Source organism: Lycorma delicatula, chromosome 7 (assembly GCF_047948215.1).
Source record: "Lycorma delicatula isolate Av1 chromosome 7, ASM4794821v1, whole genome shotgun sequence".
Taxonomy (NCBI): Eukaryota; Metazoa; Arthropoda; class Insecta; order Hemiptera; family Fulgoridae; genus Lycorma; species Lycorma delicatula.
The window spans coordinates 15,182,690-15,204,145 of record NC_134461.1 but is presented as its reverse complement, the minus strand read 5'-3'; the positions used below and the strand labels follow the sequence as shown (position 1 = coordinate 15,204,145).

The 21,456-nt window shown below is 29.5% G+C and overlaps 1 protein-coding gene across 2 annotated transcripts in view; it reads left to right on the top strand.

Moving 5' to 3' along the window:
* Positions 1-21,456, top strand: part of LOC142327813 (pre-mRNA-splicing factor 38B) — a 45,074-nt gene that overhangs the window by 6,999 nt on the left and 16,619 nt on the right. Inside the window, exons 1-5 of one of the 2 annotated variants that reach the window (XM_075371149.1) lie at positions 7,314-7,411; positions 8,049-8,198; positions 12,465-12,589; positions 16,261-16,412; positions 19,291-19,351. In XM_075371149.1, the coding sequence (XP_075227264.1) occupies positions 8,144-8,198; positions 12,465-12,589; positions 16,261-16,412; positions 19,291-19,351 (393 nt within the window). In that variant the 5' untranslated portion in view covers positions 7,314-7,411; positions 8,049-8,143. Of the gene's footprint in view, positions 1-7,313; positions 7,412-8,048; positions 8,199-12,464; positions 12,590-16,260; positions 16,413-19,290; positions 19,352-21,456 lie in introns of those variants that run through there. The other variant, XM_075371148.1, reaches the window with a different exon arrangement.

The following is a 21,456-nucleotide window of genomic DNA, read 5'->3' as shown; positions in this document are numbered from 1 at the left end:
TATATATATATATATTAAAGACTGAAAGTAAAACTCAGCAATCCACCACAGTACAGAATCTAATAATATTTCTTACCTTGTTATTTTATTACTTCTTCATTTGTACATCAAAAGCGTTTTCAAGGATTTTCCCTCATTGTCAGTTGATCAAAAATTAAAAATTTTAAAATTACACATTAAAAATTAAAATTATCACATATATAGTGTAAAATATGCAGTCAAAAATTAAATATTAAAAACAAAAAAAAATTATGTTAAGAATGTTTAATTTTAAATTTTTGATCAACTGACAATGAGGGAAAATTCTCGAAAGTGCTTTTGATGTACAAATGAAGTAATAATAAGGTAAGAAATATTATTCTGTACTGTGGTGGATTGCTAAGTTTTACTTTTAGTCTTCAGTATAATTAATACATAGAAAAATATGGACATTAATAAAGGAAGAATTGAATTGATTTTATTCAATTTATATATATATATATTTTTTTTTTATTATATTAGCATTGAATCAACAATTAAATTGTTGATTGAAGAAATGATAAGAATTGAGAGTTAATTAATAGTCCATTGGAGTAGTTTTAAAGTTATGACAATTTGCTTTAAAATTTTGTTATTATTATATTAAGAGTGTTGTTATGCTTCTCTCCATTTTCAGCTGGAGGACAATGCAGTGCCACTCAATATTCCTGTAATGGTTTTTCTTTATGGTGGATTCTGTAACAACCAGTCAGTCATGTCATCTACCCACCGGGTTGGTCTAGTGGTTAACGCGTCTTCCCAAATCAGCTGATTTGGAAAGTCGAGAGTTACAGCGTTCAAGTCCTAGTAAAACCAGATATTTTTACACGGATTTGAATACTAGATCGTGGATACCGGTGTTCTTTGGTGGTTGGGTTTCAATTAACCACACATCTCAGGAATGGTCGAACTGAGAATGTACAAGACTACACTTTATTTACACTCATACATTTCATCCTCTGAAGAATTATCTAAACTGTAGTTACCGGAGGCTAAAACAGGAAAAAGAAAGGAAAAGTCATGTCATCTGTATAGTCTGTGCATGTACTGTTTGTGATCTTAGCCTTACTTTCCACTAAGACAAAATCACAGATAATTATGAGGGACATGTGAACCAACCACCCCGATTCACAGGAATGAATTTGTGGAATGTAGTATAGGTTAAAAAGATTAAATTTGGTCTTATATTATATTACATAAAAATGTAATGTAATGTAATTTTTTTTTTTTAAATTGAGTGATCCACATAGTTTTCACCTCTACATGTTAGTACCAGCGAGGGGGACCCATATCTTGCATGAAAATTAAATTGTTAGTGTCGTTTTCGAGTTGAGGAATTAGGCATTCACTTAACATGTAAAATAAATTTCTTCAGTTACTGTGTGTTGTGAAAATAAACTACCCGTATGTGTTGCACAGTTTCTGTAGTTTTCTGTTCCCCGTACTCATGCAATGTATCCATTGGCCTTCTCACAGTAATCCCAAACAGTTACTTGATCATCTTCATTTTTTTCCCACTTCAATGTACCATAATAAATATGCATAGTATTAGGAAATCACAAGATCTAAATGTCACAAAGCAGATTTGGACAGGGCAAGGTCAAAGTCCATTTTGGGTTATCAGTACTCATTACTTGTTAAACATAAATTTGGCTATGAGACGGTGTTAAGTATTGCCATACCTTGGTAATCTATCTCCATTGTCTTGCCACAAAAGTCTAATCTTAACCCTAACCTCTCTCCACAGAAAAGATTAACATCTGAACAGGTCTCGACAACTCATAAAACTGATAGCTAATTCACTAGAGTACTGATAAGATGGTGCAGAATTTGACCTTGAAAGGGTCACCCGCTGTCCAAACCTGTTTTTTTTTATGTGAAGAATCTGCTATTGTGTATTATGTACAGTACACTATGGTATAAGTATGAACAAGATTGTTGTTGATAAGTTATTTTTCAGAATTACCCTTTTCACTTGTGTGAAACATACATGAGTCATAAGAAATATGGCGACAAATGAAACATCTTCAACATGTTCCCATATAACCATACAGAAGTATCTTTGCGTAAGACATTATAGTCATCACTTAAACTTTCTCTAACTGAAATTTATGTTGTCATTTTCATCAGTTTCCAAAAAATATACACCTTGTGGCCGGTTCTGGGATTTGCTATTCCAAACTTTCTGATCTAATTGATGTACCTGGACTATGATGGTACACGATCAGCTGGTTCTTGTGAAGTGAAAGGTCCTCTGAAAGACACCCAAATTAGACACCATGTGTTTTCTAATTGAGTTTCCAGTCATTAATAGAACACTATCCTTATTGGTGGTTTACTGTACTTTGTTCTGAAATGTTGTATAGAATTGTAGTTTGATTTGTTAATTTGAGCACATAATAAACAGCTTTCTCCGCAGGAGTAATGGCCACCTTATAAGACTGATTACGTGAAAGTAATAATTATGCAAATTGTAATTGAATGTAATATTCAGGTTGAAAGAAATGTAGATTTGAAATTTAATTTGGAAAATAAAGTATCATTTCTTTCAAGAGTAATTAGATATCTTGCTAATGAATAATTAGGTATGTTGGAAGACTAATCTTGCTAAAAGAGTAATTAATGAAACGAGAGGTGAGAAGCAGAATGTGATGTGAAACATACATACCAGTCACACTCTGCCTTCATTGGCAGGCATCTGTATCTATACTCTTCTCACAAGGTACAAATAGGATATAGTATGTCTGAATAAGTAGCCAGAGCAGTCATCTTTCTGTACAGAACAAATTCATTCATTTTGTTATAAACTTCAATTACTGGCCAATATAAAGAGGATATTGAATTCAGTAAGCATCTAATTTAATTTGAAGTAAAAACTAAACTTCATCTAAAAGTGAGATACTTAAATTATTCAAATATGGTGGCTTTATAGTAATATTTATTACAAGAAGAAGAGGTGATAGTACAATTTGTTTTAAGATAATAGTCAAGCAGTTTTGTTATTTTACATGTATATTAATCAGAATGGAAAAAATAATGTTCTGATTAAGTCTGTACACCGGTTGGTAGTCACTAGAAGCATGTTGGAATGAGCTAATAAAAATTGTTTTTCAAGCAACAGTGTACATGTTATATCCTAATGGTATTGAAAAATGAACTTATGGCTTTTTAATAGTCTCCTTAAAAAACGTACGGTAAATGGAATTTAATATTGTTACCGTTAGAAGAATCTGAAAGTTTCATACAAGGCAAATTATAAATTAGTAATTTAAGTACCTTAAATTGCAGAACTATTCTGCCCATTTTCATATCCCACACACAAGCTTCAAGCTTATGTGGCGATATTATTAAGCCAGAAAAATGTGAGATAGAAATGACAAAATCATTTTCGTCAAAGTGGACGGCCACGGTCGACAGAAAAATAATTCTATCAAAGGAATATCTGATAATTTTGCGATTTCAGTATTATTAATAAAGTTAAAATTGCTGTTTAATTTGCATAAATTTGCTACGAATGCAAGATCACACTGATTACATAGAGATCAGTGAAAGATAGTAATAAAATTATACAGTTGCCCCAGCGAATCGATGAGCTTGTGACTTCACGTGCTGACATCTCATATTATTGTTTTTTAAAACATTATTTTTGCGTGTAATTATTATTTCTATTTTATTCTTCGACTTAAAAAAATACGGGCGCCCAAACAATACATTTATGTTATTGTGTGTTCAATTCTTTCCGCTTGAGTTGATTACACGTATAAAAATGCTTAATCTTGTAAACAATAACAATTCCTTACCCAATGACATGCTCTGATTTGTATTATGTACAGGCCTATAAGAATTTATACATGCGGTTAGAAATGATGTCTTTCGTCACGATTATATTTAGATCCATCATTCGTCGTACACAACGTGTGTAAAAAAGAATTAAACTTGAGTCCAGTTTATATCGTGTTCAGTGAAGGTATTCTGATAGCATTTTTGTGCGGTCATATTATTTTATAAAATTACTCATTTTTTTTCGCAAATTTTTTGTAATATATTATTTTTGTTCATCTGGATCTGGTATTAGTGTGGTTTGTTATGGCAAAATTTAAAACCGTATTTAAGAAAAAAAAAAATTAAGCCGTGAAATTATCAATAGCGTTTACGATCTTATGAAAAAAAAAGCTGTAAAAGTAGGTAAATTAACTGATGATAAACATGTAATTGGCATTCAGAAATGCAAAGAAAGAACTGCTGCTGCTTGTGGGATAACAAGAACAGGTTCAAAAATTCAGAAGAGAAGAAAAGACATGATTCTTCAGTCAACATCCCAATCGTGTTCTTTCAATACTCCAAAAAAGTATAAATGACGTTCGAAACCTGTCAGTGGACTGGACAGTTTTGATTTAAGTGTAGTTAAAAGAACAGTTAATGAATTACATTCAAAGAAGAATGAATTAACTACTTTTAAAAAATAGGGCAAGTACTTTAGTCATCTATTGATTTTAAATGCAGTGAATCAACTTTAGCTGTTATTTTAAAAGAGTTGGGTTTCAAATGGCGGTAACAGAAACCTTTTAATTGACAGAAAACTTTTAATTGAGAAATCCGATATCAGGTGGACGAGAAGTGAATGTTTGCAGCCAATGGCTAAGTACAGACAAAGCAATGCTACAATTGTTTATTTGAATGAAACGTACGTTTAAGTTCGCTTTATTCAACAAAGTCGTGGTGTGATGGTATTGTTGAGGGACTTCATGTGCCGATTAATAAAGGTTACTGTTTATTAGTAATTCATGCTTGAGGAAAAATCGGTTTTATTCCGAACGCATTACTAACTTGGAAAGCCAATTCGAAAACTGGCGACTACCATGAATACAGACAATTTCATGAATTGGGCGTGTGAAAAATTGATTTCAAATCTTCCACCAATGTCAGTAGTAGTTGTTGATAACGCCTCTTATCACAATACAGGTATTGATAAAGCGCCAGATTCTAACTCCACAAGAAAATATATGACGATTGGCTGGAGAAAACCCGTATTTCGTATACTTCACAAATGCTGAAACCACAGTTATATGAATTTGTAAACTTAAATATAACTAAAATATCACTTGGATGAACTTTTGAAAAATCTTGGGCATCGTGTTCTTAGATTCCCACCGTACCATCTTGATTTGAATCCGATCGAGATGGTATTGTTGGCCGTAAAAAGACATGTGACGAGTTATAACACATTTTCTTTCACAAATGTTGAAAAATTAACCACAGAGAAAATTAATTCCTTGAATGAAAATGAATGGAAACCCTATTGTGAAAAAGAATACGAAAAACTGGAATCACTGATTAATGAAATGACAAAGCTGATTATACTTGTAGGCTTTGAAAGTGAAATTGACATTGATGGTGATTCAACCTACCGGGTAGGTCTAGTGGTGAACGTGTCTTCCCAAATCAGCTGATTTGAGAGATGAGAGTTCCAGTGTTCAAGTCCTAGGCAGTTACTTTTTACGAATTTGAATACTAGATCGTGGATACCGGTGTTTTTCGGTGGTTGAGTTTCAATTAACCACACATCTCGGGAATGGTCGAACTAAGACTACACTTCATTTACACTTATACCATCCTCTGAAGTAATACCTGAACGGTAATTCCCGGAGGGTAAACAGGAAAAGATAGTAGTAATTCGTTTAGCAAGAATGGCGAACTTGCTAGAAGTTTGAATTGAATGCATGAAGAAAATTCAAGTAAGCTGTTGTTTATTATTAAAAATGAATAATTTGGTATAAATAAAGGTTATAAAAGAATTAATTACGTATTGTTTATAATTAGTAAATGTAAATATGACAGTTATTACCGCGTACAGTATGATAATAAGTAATACTTCGATTTGATAGCGGAGTTTGTGTTTTCAGGCAGAGTAGTAATACTCATTCTGCTTGTGACGTTACAAGCTCGTACATTGGTTGGCCCTAGTATAACATTCTTTGCAATCGAAATCATAATATTAGTTACATACACTTCACATAGTCAGCGCTCATTTTTAAAATTAGGTCAATAGTGGAGTTAACAATAAAAACAATCAATCCAATACAAATTATTTTCGAATTATCGAAAAGTGACAATATATTTCAATAATCTCGCACAAATGCCTAATACTCGCAAATTAGGAAAACGTTTCTTTCCCCCAATGCCACCTATTTTTAATTCCTTTCCCTGTGCTTGGATACCTCGTCTAACCTTCAGATAGATGTTCAATTGCAGATATTTTATTTACAAATTATAATAGTGGGGTTTTAATATATTGTCTTATTTTGACGACATCTAATACCGTACGCGTTAAGCATTTGACATTATACGTTTGGTATTGGATGTTCAGGCTTGCGCGATTGGAGTCATGGATCAGGCGTGTAGCCTTCAGTGTCATGCGTTTCGTTTTGCGCGTTCAGCGTTACGCATTTGGTGTTGGAAAGAGTTTCATTCAAATGAATGGAAACAATGAACGCCATTTAGCGTTCATTGTTACGCGTTCGACAATAGGGGTTTAGTGTTTGACGTTAAGTTTGTCGTAACGCGTTACTGACTCGTGTAACACCTATCAGATTTTTTAAATAAAAATTTGAAAAATGCTTTTCCAACTTCCTCGATAAAATTGATTACAATTTTACAGACAACCTCATTTTTTAATTTCTGTTTAAAGTATTTTACTATTAGAAGACATTATTTTATTACTAATGTCAATAGAAATAAGTCGTGTTTATTTTTTATTTTTTTGACATCCAATAAAATAAAAAAATTACTGAAGAAATAAATGCCAAAACAATCATCTTAAATTTGATAAGAATGATGATAGTCATACTTCACCATGTGAGATACATGTTTTCAATAGTTTTGTCAGAGTTGCAGAGCTCAGAGATTGTTCCAAAAGAAGGTGAAAAACTTTGGTATTCTACAAATGTAAATGACATAATTCTTGCTGTTTAAAAAATTTGTCATTTTAAAATACAAAATGCTTTATTTCGTATATATATATATATATATATATATATATATATATATATATATATATATATATAGTTTTTTTCTGCAGCTGTTAATTTCAAAATTATATAGATTCAAATTCAGGTACCATCATTTATAAGCTAGATGATAGCGGAGTATTATACTCTGTAACTAAATGCTCATAAAATGAAATATACTGTAGTTAAGGTTAATTTTTATCATCACTTTATTTATTCGTATGAATTGTTTATCACCTTTTCATCAAAATCCATTATTTATGTTAATTTTTTACAGATTTTGGCTGAGGTTCTTTGTGGTCCTAAATACAACTGTCTTCGTCTACTCCAGTGGACAAACATGTAACTTCTTATACTGCTATTCGAGAAGTTGCGATGTATAATACGTATGTTCTTATTGCTACCTAATTAAAATTTCATTACATACATGCACTATATAAATAAAAATTAATAAAATCCATTTATTTCTTAGTTTGTATTATATTATAATTAACGGTAGTGTTGTATATAGTTGTGTAAAATATTTAAAAAATTAATTTCTGTTTATTTTTCTTTATCTAAATAAAGATATTTTTGATATATAAATATATTAAGATATTTATGTGCTATGTTAAGGTGTTGAATTTATAATTAATGTACTGGAACCACAGAGAACATCAGCCCAAATTTTTGGGCAGCTTAGAAATTATTGGTTTTTTTGTATTGTTTTTGGTTTTTACTTACGATCCCTTTTAACGTTTAATAAAATTTTTTTTTTATTTCTAATAAAAATTTCAGTATTATTTTACTTTATCAAAATCCATTATTAATTTTTATTGTTAAAATTTTCTGTTTCTTTACCCGCAGACCTTTTTTAATTAATCTATTGGCCTAAACAACTAGTGTTTATTAGCTTTGTCCATTTTCATTTATAGTCTTGTATATGTAACAAATTTTAACTAATCAGCTAAAAATATAGGGAAATTTAATTTATATATATAAACGTTGAAATTTCATTGAAAATGGGTTTTTCTTTAATTTCAGGTAGCCCACGTGAAGAAGAAGAAGAGACACGTGTAACAAACCATACAGGGCCAAAAAAAAGTAATGTGTTACCATTATGGGGAAATGAACGTACAATGAATTTAAATGCTCTTATTCTAACAAATATTCAATCTTCACATTATTTTAAAGGTATGTACTGCTAATTTCTGTTTGAGTTGAGTTAAAAAAGATTAACTTAAGTTGTATTGTTTTTATGAATTTCAGAAAATATATATACGAGGTACTACCCAAAAGTTCAGGGAATTTTACCATAAAAATAAAATAGCTTACCATAATTTCCACTGTCTCCTTCAAAGTAATCCCCTTGGGCATTGATACAGTGATCCCAGCATTTTTCCCATGATTCCATGCATCCCTGGAAGTCTGCAGGTGTAAGTGTTCAAAGCACCTTCTGTGTTTCTTCTTGAATCTCTTCAATTCTGTTAAAACGATGGCCTTTCAATTGAAATTTTATTTTCGGAAAGAGAAAAAAGTTGCACGGGGCAAGGTGAGGTGAATAGGGTGGGTGGGGAATCACTACCGTCTTTTTGGAAGCCAAGAAATTCCGTACGGCTAGCGATGTGTGCGCAAGCATGTTGTCATGGTGCAGAACCCAGCTGTTGTTACCCCACAGATCTGAACGTTTGCGCCTAATGCTTTCACGTAACCGCTTCAAAACTTCACAATAGAACATCCCGTTGACAGTTTGACCAAGAGGAACAAATTCCTTATGGATAATGCCTTTAATGTCAAAAAAACAATCATCATGGACTTCATGTTGCTGCGAACTTGGCGTGCTTTTTTTGGCCGTGGTGAACTTGGCGATTTCCACTGCGACGACTGCTGTTTAGTTTCAGGGTCATACCCTACACCCGTGTCTCATCACCGGTTATGATGTTGGAAATGAAGTTAGGGTCATCTCTTGCTGAATTTTTCAATTCACTACAGACAGCTACGCGATTTTGTTTCTGATCGCTGTTTAACAGTCTCTGTACGATGTTTGCAGCAATGCATCTCATGTTCAAATTGTTCGACAAGATGTGTTGCACGGACCCATATGATATTTGTACGATTGCACAAACATCATGGATTGTTTGTCTACGATCTGCAACAATAGCCTCTCGCACTTTTCCGGTGTTGCGCTTGTTGATGGTTTTCCTGAACGCTCATAGTCATCGACTGTTGTTCGTCCATCTTTGAATCGTTTGTACCGCAAAAAAGTTTTACTTTTACTCATAGCATTGTCACCAAATGCATCCACAAGTATGCGATGGGTTTCTGCACCGGTTTTTTTAAGCATGAAGCAAAATTTGATGCAGGTTCTTTGCTCTTTAAAATTTGGCATTTAGAACTTCCGAAGGAGTAAAACAACATTACACAACCACACGAAAGTCAACAATGCAGCCTCTCACCGTCACAGCTGTTGGAACACTGATTCACAAAGAGTACTGTTAGCCACATCTAGCGGCAGCAGCTCGTACCAGCAATGGTTCGCGCACAAAATTCAAATTCCCTGAACTTTTGGGTAGCACCTTGTATATATTAGAGTTGTAGAACATTAAATTTCAACCTCAATTTAACTAGGTTTATTTCAAGTGGAGCCATTTTAGTATTAAAATAGACTTTATATTAACAGTGAGGTTTTATTTTTTCTATTGAAAGTAAACAGGTTTTTATGTACTCACACATATTGTGCTTCGATGTAAAACTTTTACCAAATATCTCTTGCCAGATAGAAATACCAGGGAGCTATTTATTTGTATTACATAAAAATTTACTTTTTTGAACTTTCTCTGTAAATTGTATATTCTGTGAGAAATTTAGGTTTTTGTATTTTCAAATAAAGACTATTCTTACTTTAAATTTGGTTTACAGTTAATCAAATAAAATTAATTTTCTGCCAAGTTTGTTCAGAAATTATGTAATTTAAATTTAGTTTAATAAAACTATTTTTTTTTTTATTCTACGTCAAAAAATGAAAAAATTATGCAAATGAACAATTTTTTCATCATACTTGTTATTTTTATTTTCTATGTATGGTACATAGGATAGTATGAGCAACAGTTGAAATACAGTGCACACTGGAATGTTTGGGAGAACAAAATTCACATAAAAACAAAAGATAATGCCATCTTGTAATTTTCATTTTCCTACTACAATACATGAGCTGAAAATTTGCGCCCCCTGCGCCGACAACTGCTGTCATTGTATTTTCTAGTCTGTTGTGTTTGCATTTTATATACAAATATGTCATGTTATTAGCTATCGAATGATGTCATCTGATTAGATAGTACAACAAACCCCGCTCACTTCCAGCTGACTGTTCGGTTGACAAAGTCAGGACAAACCTTCAGCTCACTTAGTATACTAACATTCCAAAACTCGTTGACCTGTTATTTTCTGTCAGTCAAAATCATTATGGAGTTGTGTACATCTATTATGTCAACCTATCTAAAACAACATGCATTATTGAATTTTGAAAAGCAGAAAAAGTAAACTCTAATGATAATATTGTTATTATATTTATATAATAAATTTTATATTTATTTTTATATTTAATTGTGATTTTTTTGTTTGTTAAAGATCAGTATGCATTAATCATTGTCTGAAAGCCGTTTATGATGATAAAACCCAAGTTTCATCAATCAGAGATTGATGTGGTGGTCAATAAAATATTGTGCATCAGAAGCTGGTAAAATATCATAGTGGTCTAATGAGAAGCACCAAAAGGATGTGGAAAGACCTTTTGGTGCTTCTAAAACAACATCATGTTTAATAATGTATGAAACTGATAATGCTCGGCCAAACACATTGCGTGAAACTACCAAGGAGGCTCCTGTGATATTAAAATTTTTAACCATCACGTCCTCCATATTCACCCTATTTGGCACCTTGTGATTTTTACTTTTTTACACAATTAAAGAGGGATATTAAAGGTATTCATTTTGCCATGGACAACGAAGTGAAAAACGCAATGAGGTCATTGTTCAAGGATAGACTCCAGCATTCTTCATTGATGGAATGAGAAAACTGATTGACTTTTGGATGTAACATTTTGTATCAAATAACATTTTCTTTTATATGAGATTTGTTTCATTTGACTGTCTCTTTTCACATGCGAGTTGTGAGTAACTACATATTAGATGTCAGCCACTCCTTTTATAACCAACCCATGAAATGTTGATTGATTCTTTGCTAGATAGTAAGATGATAACTGTTCTACTTTACTGAATGTGTTATCACTGAGGATTGATTATTTCCTTATATTTTTCTTTTCCTTGATAATTCTTCCCCAGGTAGGTATGGAAATAGAGTTTCAGATAGATACCTGCAAATCTGGGGAGGCAGAAACCAGTAAGTAGTGGTAAGGCTGATTTCTTTATTGAAGTTTAGTATGGAGTGATTATTGTGACAGTTAGCTATTGAATGAATCTATTAAGCTATTTTTTTTTTTCAAATTGAGAGGAATCGGGGTAATTAGTAAGGGTAGTTTGTTACCACCCACCTTTTTTCTTACTCTTGATTGCTTCTTTCCGGTAATCATTTTTATGGATGCATTATGCATTTTTACTTAAGATTTTTTAATTAGACCCATTTTATAAAATGATTAATGTTTACAAATTTTCAACTTAAAGTTTTTGTTTTTTTTTTGTAAAGTGGAAAATTAAGCTTTATTATTTTACTAAAAAAAAAAAAAATCATAAACATGTCAAGTTTTTATATGATACATCTCTGCTGAAAAAAATATAAAATTGATTAGTTATCTAAAAATTTTTAAGTCCTGTTTTCTTTTATTATAAAACATATCTTTTATTTGTTTATTTTTTTATCATGTAACTTGAACTATTAAAATATACCTTTCTACATTTGGTTCTCTTTTTTTTTGTAGAAAGTTAAAAGATAGTATTATTTCTATGGTTCCCATTAGCATTCTATGGCTGAGCTACGTTCTGTGTGCTGATATTGCCAGGGTTCTGAAAATTCAGTGAATCCTTGGTATCTCTGGTAGGGGACTGCCTGTGGACCAATTCAGGGAGTGTGCAAACTCAATCAAATGATAAAAAGCCAGGTTTCCTAATATAAAAAAAAAGAAAAGAAATTGAAAATGAGCTGATCGCTGATCCTTATTTCATTTTCTACTATTTTCCTCAAACAAACCTTTCAATTCTGCAACTAACAACCATGTACCAGATTTGTACTACTCTACACTTCTGTGGTGGAATAAGAATAAAATTTTTGTTTTTTATCCACTAAGTTCGGATTTTAAATCCTGGTCATGGCATTTTTATTTTTTACAAAATTTATATTATCTGACATTTAACTGATATAACCTATTTCTTGCAAGAACTAGTACTGAATACTGCGTTATACTAATAAAATTATTAAAATAACATAAAAGTCTTGTTAATGTTACAGTTAATCTTTATGAATTGAAGACTTATCATGAAGTTATAGACGAGATATATTACAAAGTTAACCATTTAGAACCATGGGAGAAGGGTAGTCGCAAGACCGCTGGCCAAACTGGCATGTGTGGAGGTGTGAGTATCATAATTTTATTTTAATAAATCTATATAATTTTATAAGTATGGGAAAATTGTGTTTATAATTTTAAATTTATTTGATCAAAATAGTTGTGAATCTGGAATATACATTTCACTTTACATAGTACAAATATATCATATATACATACATAACTGCATTGCATGTTCACAAAAATAATTAGAATATTCAGCATTTTTTTAACCCTTTAATACTGGCTGCTCAATCAGTAATCTTTCTTGTTAGATTGGTGGATTATCATTAAAAATGTAATTTAATACACTGTTAATCTATAGACAATTATGCATTTTTACCTAACAATTTTGAAAAATTTAGACCCATTTTATAAACAAAAGTAACAAATCTTGAGATCCCGTTAAAGTTTTTCAATTCTTTTTTCTTTTGTAAAGTGGAAAATTAAGTTTAATTATTTTACTTAAAATATCATAAATATTTTAAGTGTTATATTTCTGTTATGTTTTTGTAATATATTAATTATGAAAAAAAAAATTGTTAAATTATCAAAAAATCTTAAGTTCAGTTTTCTTTTATTATAAAAACTTTTTTTTAAACTTTTTAAAAGTTTTTATTTAACTCGCTTTAGGAATAATCAAATCTTGATCTATCGTATGAAAATCAATGAAATTTGATACACGTATGTAACTTCGATGACAATACAGCACTACGGTGTCAGAATTTGATATGACCCACCCCCACGCGCTACCCCTACGCTAAATTCATGCATTTAGTTGAAAATTTTCATTTCTCGTGAACTATTGTATGAAAATAATTTAAATTTGGTACACGTATGCAACTTCGATGTGTAAAAATAAATATTTTTACTTTTTTTGTCTTAAAAAAAAAATACAAAAAAAATTACAAAAATATATTTGGTTACATATAAAAAATTATTTTTTAAAAAAGCTTTTATTTAACTAATATAAATATTAGCATTAATAAAAAATGGAAACAAATTAGAAAAACCCTCTAAAAAGTAAAAAATAAGAATTAAATCAAATTGAGAATTTTAAACAAAAAAAAAAAATATAATATATTAACAAATATAAAAATGCACTGAAAAGTAAAAAATAAATTATATAAATATCTAATAAATAACCTAATCTAACAATAATAAATCTAATATTTAACTAAATATTTTCATTACTTTTAATTTTAAAATTTAATAATTATTACATTTATTTATTGGTTATTTATTAGATATTTATACAATTTATTTTTTTACTTTTCAGTGCATTTTTATATTTGTTAATACATTATATTTTTTTTGTTTAAAATTCTCAATTTGATTTAATTCTTATTTTTTACTTTTTAGAGGGTTTTCTAATTTGTTTCCTTTTTTTATTAATGTTAATATTTATATTAGTTAAATAAAAGCTTTTTTTAAAAAATCATTTTTTATATGTAATCAAATATTTTTTTGTATTTTTTATAATATAACTTGTTCCATTAAAATATACCTTCCTATATTTGCTTCTTTTTTTTATAAAACATTAAAAGATGACCTTTTCATACTAAAGGATATTCAAACAAGATTTTATTTAATTTCCAATAAACTAGAAGTGTATAGTACATACGATAATAAATTACAAATAGTTTTATTAATAATTTTTTGAAAATGTAAAATATTGGAATCAATAAAAAACATGGAATGATTAATGTATATAATAATAAATCTACCACAATTGAAAGCAAGTATTTGTTATAAGATGTGGTCTGGTATCTCAAGTCTCATAATATGGCAAACGCACCCTTTTATTCACTGTGACCCTCTTCTTCATCTATCTTGTCTCCAGTATAGGCATTTTCATACCTGTTATCAAGATCAAATAGTTATTTCAAAAATAACATATCGCTTTGAATTTGAGTCATTAACTAAATGTGAAATATTGATTGAAGATGTGATAAAAGGTGCACTGGTTTATTTACTTTTTGCTTGTGAGTCACTTTCTATAATGAATATAGGACTGGACTGTTTTTTCACAATTTTGTGAATGGAACTTTTCATTAAATGTTTTTCCTTGAACTTCTGTTAATTAAATTGAGCTGGTAGTATTATGGTAGTGGAATGGAACTTTCATGTACTTGAGTTATAAGTACATGAAAGTTCCATTCTGTTCTTTATTGAGTAAACTTGCATTTGATATGATACAGATTCAGAGAATTCAGTAAAAAAATTTAAGAAGCTTTCTAACTGGAAGTGGCATTGGTAGATTTAATGAACTTGGTGTTACATGTATAAGAGTAGCAAAGCTCTAGCATTGGACTGCTTAACTTAACCGTGCATCATTCTGTGCAAAGTTGTATCTATTGTTACAATAATTTGCTAATAACCAAATTATAACAGTTGTTTATTGTAGATGTTTTAAATCAACCTTTGTTGGTAGTATACAAGGATCATTCGTATTTAATTAGAGAAATAACAATAGAAAAATTATTTATTCAGTGGCACGGAAACTGTTGTTAATTTTCAACATAATCTGCAGCTACATTTAGGCACTTGTTCCATCTTTCTGGTAGCTTTTTCTTATTCCAGTAAAAAAATTGTTCACCTCTATGTTTACACCATTCTTTTACCGTGTTCTTGACCTGCTCATTGTTGGCAAACCCTTTGCCACTTAATCATGCACGGGGCAGGCATCATGCAGAACTATTCTTTTTAGAGAAAACCAGAACATTTCCTTATTTTAGATTTCACTTTATTCTTCTACAGTGTCACAGTAGTACTCATTGTTGCTTGTTTGTTGTTCTTCCAAACAAGCGCAATAAATTTATTGTCTCATAACACTGTTAGCATCACTTTACCAGTTGACATGTACGTAGGTTTTGAATCTTTTATGGTGGGCAAAACTAGAACCAAACGCCATATCTTGACGTTTGGTTTCTGGCTCAAAATGATAAATCCAAGTTTCATTACAAGTTATTGTCTGATCTAAAAATGTAATACTGTTTGCTAAAAATTGTTATTTAAGTTCCATACAAACATGAATGCAGATGTTTGTAATTTCAAATTTACCATCTCGGAACCCACCTCAGACACTTTTTCCAATAATTCAGCTTTTTTGTAGATGATGGAGTAGACAATACAATTACTTGTACTACAAGTTTCTGTTATTTCCCAAATTTTTATGCATTTGCCCTTATGAATAAGATCATAATGTGATTTTGATTTTTGATTTTTTTTCATTATAGTGATTTTGCAAAGAGCCAGTCAAAACTTCCACTACAATGAAAATACTTCTGCCCAGTTTAAGCTGTTTGATTCACATAAAAATTTATATGGTTAATACACTTTTTACCATACTGTTTTAACTTCTACAAATGAATTTTGGCCAGTTTTAGACCTTCAGAAACTAAAAATCTTATCACAGCATGTTATTCTTCTACAGTGGACATTTCAAGTGTAGCCAACATTTTGAAGTAAACAAAAGAGATTAGTAATGGAAATTCTTTTTAAACAGCTAATATTTTCTGTGTCAGGAATGCCAACTTGAGTGTCATACAAATTCAGTTTATAATAAACAGTTTTTCTGCTGTTGCCATGGAAGGTTTAGATTAGAAATTAATTCTTAAATTTTGGAATAATTTTTGAGATTTTTTTATTCCTTTTTTAATTATACTCTCTGTTAGTGAAATCATCTGGTTGTTTTAGGTACGTGGTGTTGGAGCCGGAGGGATTGTATCAACTGCTTACTGCCTTCTATATAAGCTATTTACATTGAAGTTGACAAGGAAGCAGGTAAATGGGTTAATAACCCATCCTGATTCACCTTACATACGTGCTCTGGGTTTTATGTACATCAGGTAAGTTCAGGTTAACTGAACAGGTGGCGTCCCCTCGACACACTACTGGCACCACCTTTCTAAATGTGACTTGTTGTCAATTGATATTGATCAGCTTGAAAAAGTTCATTCATTTTCATTTAATAGTCTATTATAAAATATTTTTTATTTAGTTTATTGAAGCAGTAAAATTTTGTATTTATCAAATTTCTGTTTAGAAACAGAAGTATTCAGATGAAAATTCTTCCAAATGACAATATAATATTGCAAGGATGTATTCCATTTATTGGACCAAGGATTGTGTTATTTTTACAATTTTTATTAATGCAGTGATTATTAAAGTACATGTGATTATTCTATGCTATAATTTTCTAGTTATAGTCTATATCAAGTGTTAATAATTAATTTCATACAAATTGCAGTCTTGCAGTATAATAGGTAATTTGGGAAAAACATTTTCTTAGTTCTTATCACTTCTATACTTTGCAATAAAGAATAGAATAATGAGAGAGAAAAATAGTTTAAACAACACCGTGAATTGTTATGTGTTTAAAACAAAACATTTTCAAATAAATTTTTATGTTTTTCTTTGGTCAAACTGCTTTGTATGTTATAAATTATAAAATTCCTTCAGATGAACTGAAGTTTCTTGTTGCTGTCTGCTCATTTTCACTGTATGGTCTGTGACAATATGTTTTATCACAGTTATGTTTCAAATCACTGGGACGTACAATTGTGTGTAACAATAGTAAATAATTTAGTCCTGTTGTGGACAGTTATTTTTAAGATTTTTATTGTTATTGTTTTATTGATAAAAAAATTATATATTTATCATAGAAACTGTTTCTAAAGACTACAACCAACTAAAGTTAAGAAATATCAGTAATTTATTAACTGAATTACAAATATTATAACCTGCTCATTATTTTAATTTCTTATTTGGTGCTTCAACTGGTAAGTTATGCAAGACTCATTTATTAATTACAATTATTTATTTAGTCATGAAGTACCTACTTGGAAACCTAATCATAGTTATATCTTCTTTTTTTTTAATTATGGATTTTAAACACGTATAAATGAAAACATATGTTAAAATGACAAAAGTATGATACTGCATTCTAAAAATAATCTGTCACAATAAAATCACAGAATAGTTTCTTGGAGTATATATACCCAAAAATCATTGTAGTTACTAGTTCTCTTCTGGTAACATTCCATTAACCTGCAGTAAAGTAATTTTTTCTATTAACCATCTGTTTACACCCTTACAGAGAGCAGTTTTTACTTATATGGACAGTTTTTACTTATATGTGTAGTAATGTTTTCTTAAAAATACTGTGATACCATGTTGAATTGTAGATGTCCATTACAGCATTATTGTACCATAAGCTGTGTATATATCACTATACTACTTTATCACTTCATATATCATGAAATATATGGATTATATTTCATTTAGATGAAATGAATAAATTTTTTTAAGCCAGTTGAACAACAAACTTCTGAGAAATAGGATATAAAATTTTTCATATGAACATGTACTTAACTTTTTATTCATTTTAAGCAAAATAAATCTTTTTATTACATTACTCTGCCATATATTACAAACATTTTTTATTATATTTGTCAGAGTAATTTCAGTATAATTTAGCATGTTGTATAAAGTAACAAACATTGATGTAATGTTAATTTTTCTCTCTTAAAGATCATTTATTAAATTGTTATTCTATCTTTATTTGCATCTCCATATATTAGTTAAGACTTTTTTTTTTTTTTTACTTTCCTGTTTGTGTAAAAAAAAATCTTTTTAGAATAGTTTGGTCAAATTGATTGATTTTTCCAGTAAAAAAAGATAAAATTTTATTCAGAATAATTTATAACTACAATTATTATATTGACTTAGATAAAAATTAAAACGTATATGCTAAAAATAAAAACTAATGACTCATCTAATTATGATTCATACATCTGACAGTATAAACAGTGAAACATTTACATCTCTCTAACTGAATACTACTAGTAAGTAATTCATTAACAATAAATTAAAATTTTTTAAATTCTAATCTATAAATATCGATTTTAAAAAAATAAATAAATTGTAAACAGTTGACAAAATGGACCAAACACAGGGTCAACAGATAACACAGGATATGCATGGTATTAGGCTACTATGCAGAACAAGTGCAATGAGTGCATAGCAACATATACTGCTCAAATGTTGCGAAGAAACTTGATTGATTCTAATTAAAAATTATATCACAGGATTATATTTAAACTTTTGGTTATCTCAGGTACTAGTTTTAAAAAGATTAAATTACTTATTAAGCGGGGTTCACTGTTGAATTTTTGTGATTCATCAGTGCAAACTGTTGTCTAGGTTTTAAGATTTTTGTGAAGATTCAGAAATTGATTACCTTTATAAAAAAATTATTTTTGAAACTACATATTCTCCAAATTTGTAGATTAAAATTTCATTCTACATTTTTTGCAGAAATTGTAAAAACCTTCCTACCTTAAGAACATTTTTTTTTCTAATATTTTTTTCTTCTTACTCCTTTATTTCCACTCAGTATATTCATTCATCTACAATCTATGTTCAATTTTAAAATGCTGAGAGTGATATTTTTATGTCAAGAGAAGGCTATCTTCTAAACTTTAATTTTAAAAAGTGAGGGTGATAGGTACATTTCATATAATTGTATTTTTAAAAGTTTGTTAACTTTTATTTTCTATAAATGGAAATTTATTCTCGATTACTGGATGAATGTACTTTCTTTTAGTCAGTCATTATAGTGTATATTTTACTTGCATTTTCTTTTGTACTAACATTTAAAAATATAGTTTTATGTTATAATTGTAAAATTATAATTTTTTATAGTTGTTTTTTCCTCATTTCCAGATACACACAACCACCTGCTGATCTTTGGGATTGGTACGATGAATATTTGGAGGATCCTGAGGTAGGTAATTAGTCGTTCCTTGATTTTATTACATTTTATTTTACTGATTTTGTAATTTAGTATTTCCATTATCACAAGCCATTGTTTCCAGTTATTATGAATCTTAATTTTTTTTGGATGAAGTTTTTTTTTGTGATTACATCATCCTGTGGACTGGCGGTGATCCTTCATGGAGTCTGTTAAAAACATTTTGTTTTATCGCATAAGATCAAGGCTTTGTATCATAATATTTATAGCTTATATGACAAATGCTGAGCCTTACTGGTGATTCAAACCCGACCAACATTACCGTTCTTCCGTGGAGGTCAGCAATAATTGATTTTTCATAGGAATCATTTTGCTGCTAAGCCCTATGAAAATAGAGAATCTCTTTGTTAAATGAAAGCCCTGAATTGTGATTGAATTGAGTTTTGCACAGTACATGTGTATCTCTGTATCTGCCTCAAAATACAGATGTTTTACTATCATCCTTTATGTTAATCTTTTTGTTTTTATGATTGACATCTGAACCATTTGTTTTTGGTCACACTGTATGTTATGTTTTTTCTTCTTTTGTGAATGAATAAATTGTAAATTTTCATTTGTATTTGTTTTAGACGGATTTTACTTTATTTCATTTTGTGAGTAGGACGCCTGTCTTTCTTATTCATGTTAAAAGTTAATAATTTTATTGTATATTATATCAATTTACATTGTATTAACTCCTAAACAAAAGTATAGTTAGTTTGCAGTGTAGTTAACTCATTAAGAGTATACTCTTTTACTCCTGCAGCTGGATTTATTTTGTCTTTAAATGATGTATTCCATTTATATATTTTGATTATTAACCATTTGTTATTTAGTATTGTGTTTCTTAATTTTTGCACTATGTTTCTCTAAATGAGAGCATTATATGGATGTCTTTCACACTTACAATAAATCTGATTCCAAAATCAGAACAAAGAGGTATTTTAGAAAATCAAAATTAATGATAAATGACCAAGTAGCTCTTATTGATCGGATTCCATCAAATTCTCAAAAACCTATGATACAGTTAATAATATTACACATCTTCAAACACTCAAAAAATTTATGCAAATAAATATAAAAGTAAAGCATCTTGAAAACCATTCATTAGTAGAACTGAGATATCAGTTTAGTTTATATAAGTGGAAGCTTTTAATAAGTGAAAATGTTATGAATTTATTAAATATTCATCAAAATATAAACTAGGACTGGTGCAGAATAATTTTTAATACCAATTCATGTACATGTAACATCAAAATAACAATGCTGTTGCAGTTAGAAAATAACTTGCAATACATTGCTTCTATTTTCTGATATTATAACATTATTAAATGATTAATTTCCACGTTTATTTTTCTTGCTAAATCCTGTCACATATATATATATACATATAAATTCTGCTGCAAATTTCTTCGTTTTTTGTGAATTTTACCAACTGGACTAAACAAACATTTTTCTTGTGCGGTATAAGATTTAGATAATATGTTTTACTGTGTTTTGTCTTATATGTCTTTTTTTCACTACTTTTGTAACCTGTAAAAATTTATTGATGTTTACTTTGATACATACCAGTGCCATTTAATTATTCAGTATGTATAATGACACTATTTTATTCTAAAGTATAAATCAAGTGATCACAAATTTTCTGTTCGGTTATTTAAGAATATTTTTAATTTTATTCAATAGCGTGTTATTTTGGATATATCAGATGAAAATTAAAGTTTAGCGGAAAAGCTCAATGTGCAGGTTAAAGTAATTGACGCTTGAAATATGGAAACAAGTTAAAATAGAATAAGATATTGATGTTGACCAGAAAAGAGAGAGATCAATAGAAAAGGTGAAATTAAAGTTCTTAAAGTAGTGAAAATAGAAGTGTAGAGTAGTGGGCTTGTACAAAAAGGGAATGTAAATAGAGAGGTAGAAAGAATAGTACACAGAATGTGAAATGACCCTTATGGAGTTAGAAAATACCAAAGAAAATTAAGACATTTTTCATATGATCTACTTATTATATAATTCTATTTATTCTATATAATTCATATTCAACATTACAAAAGGCAGTAGAAAGGTGTACTATGAACTGAGAAAATGAAATTTTT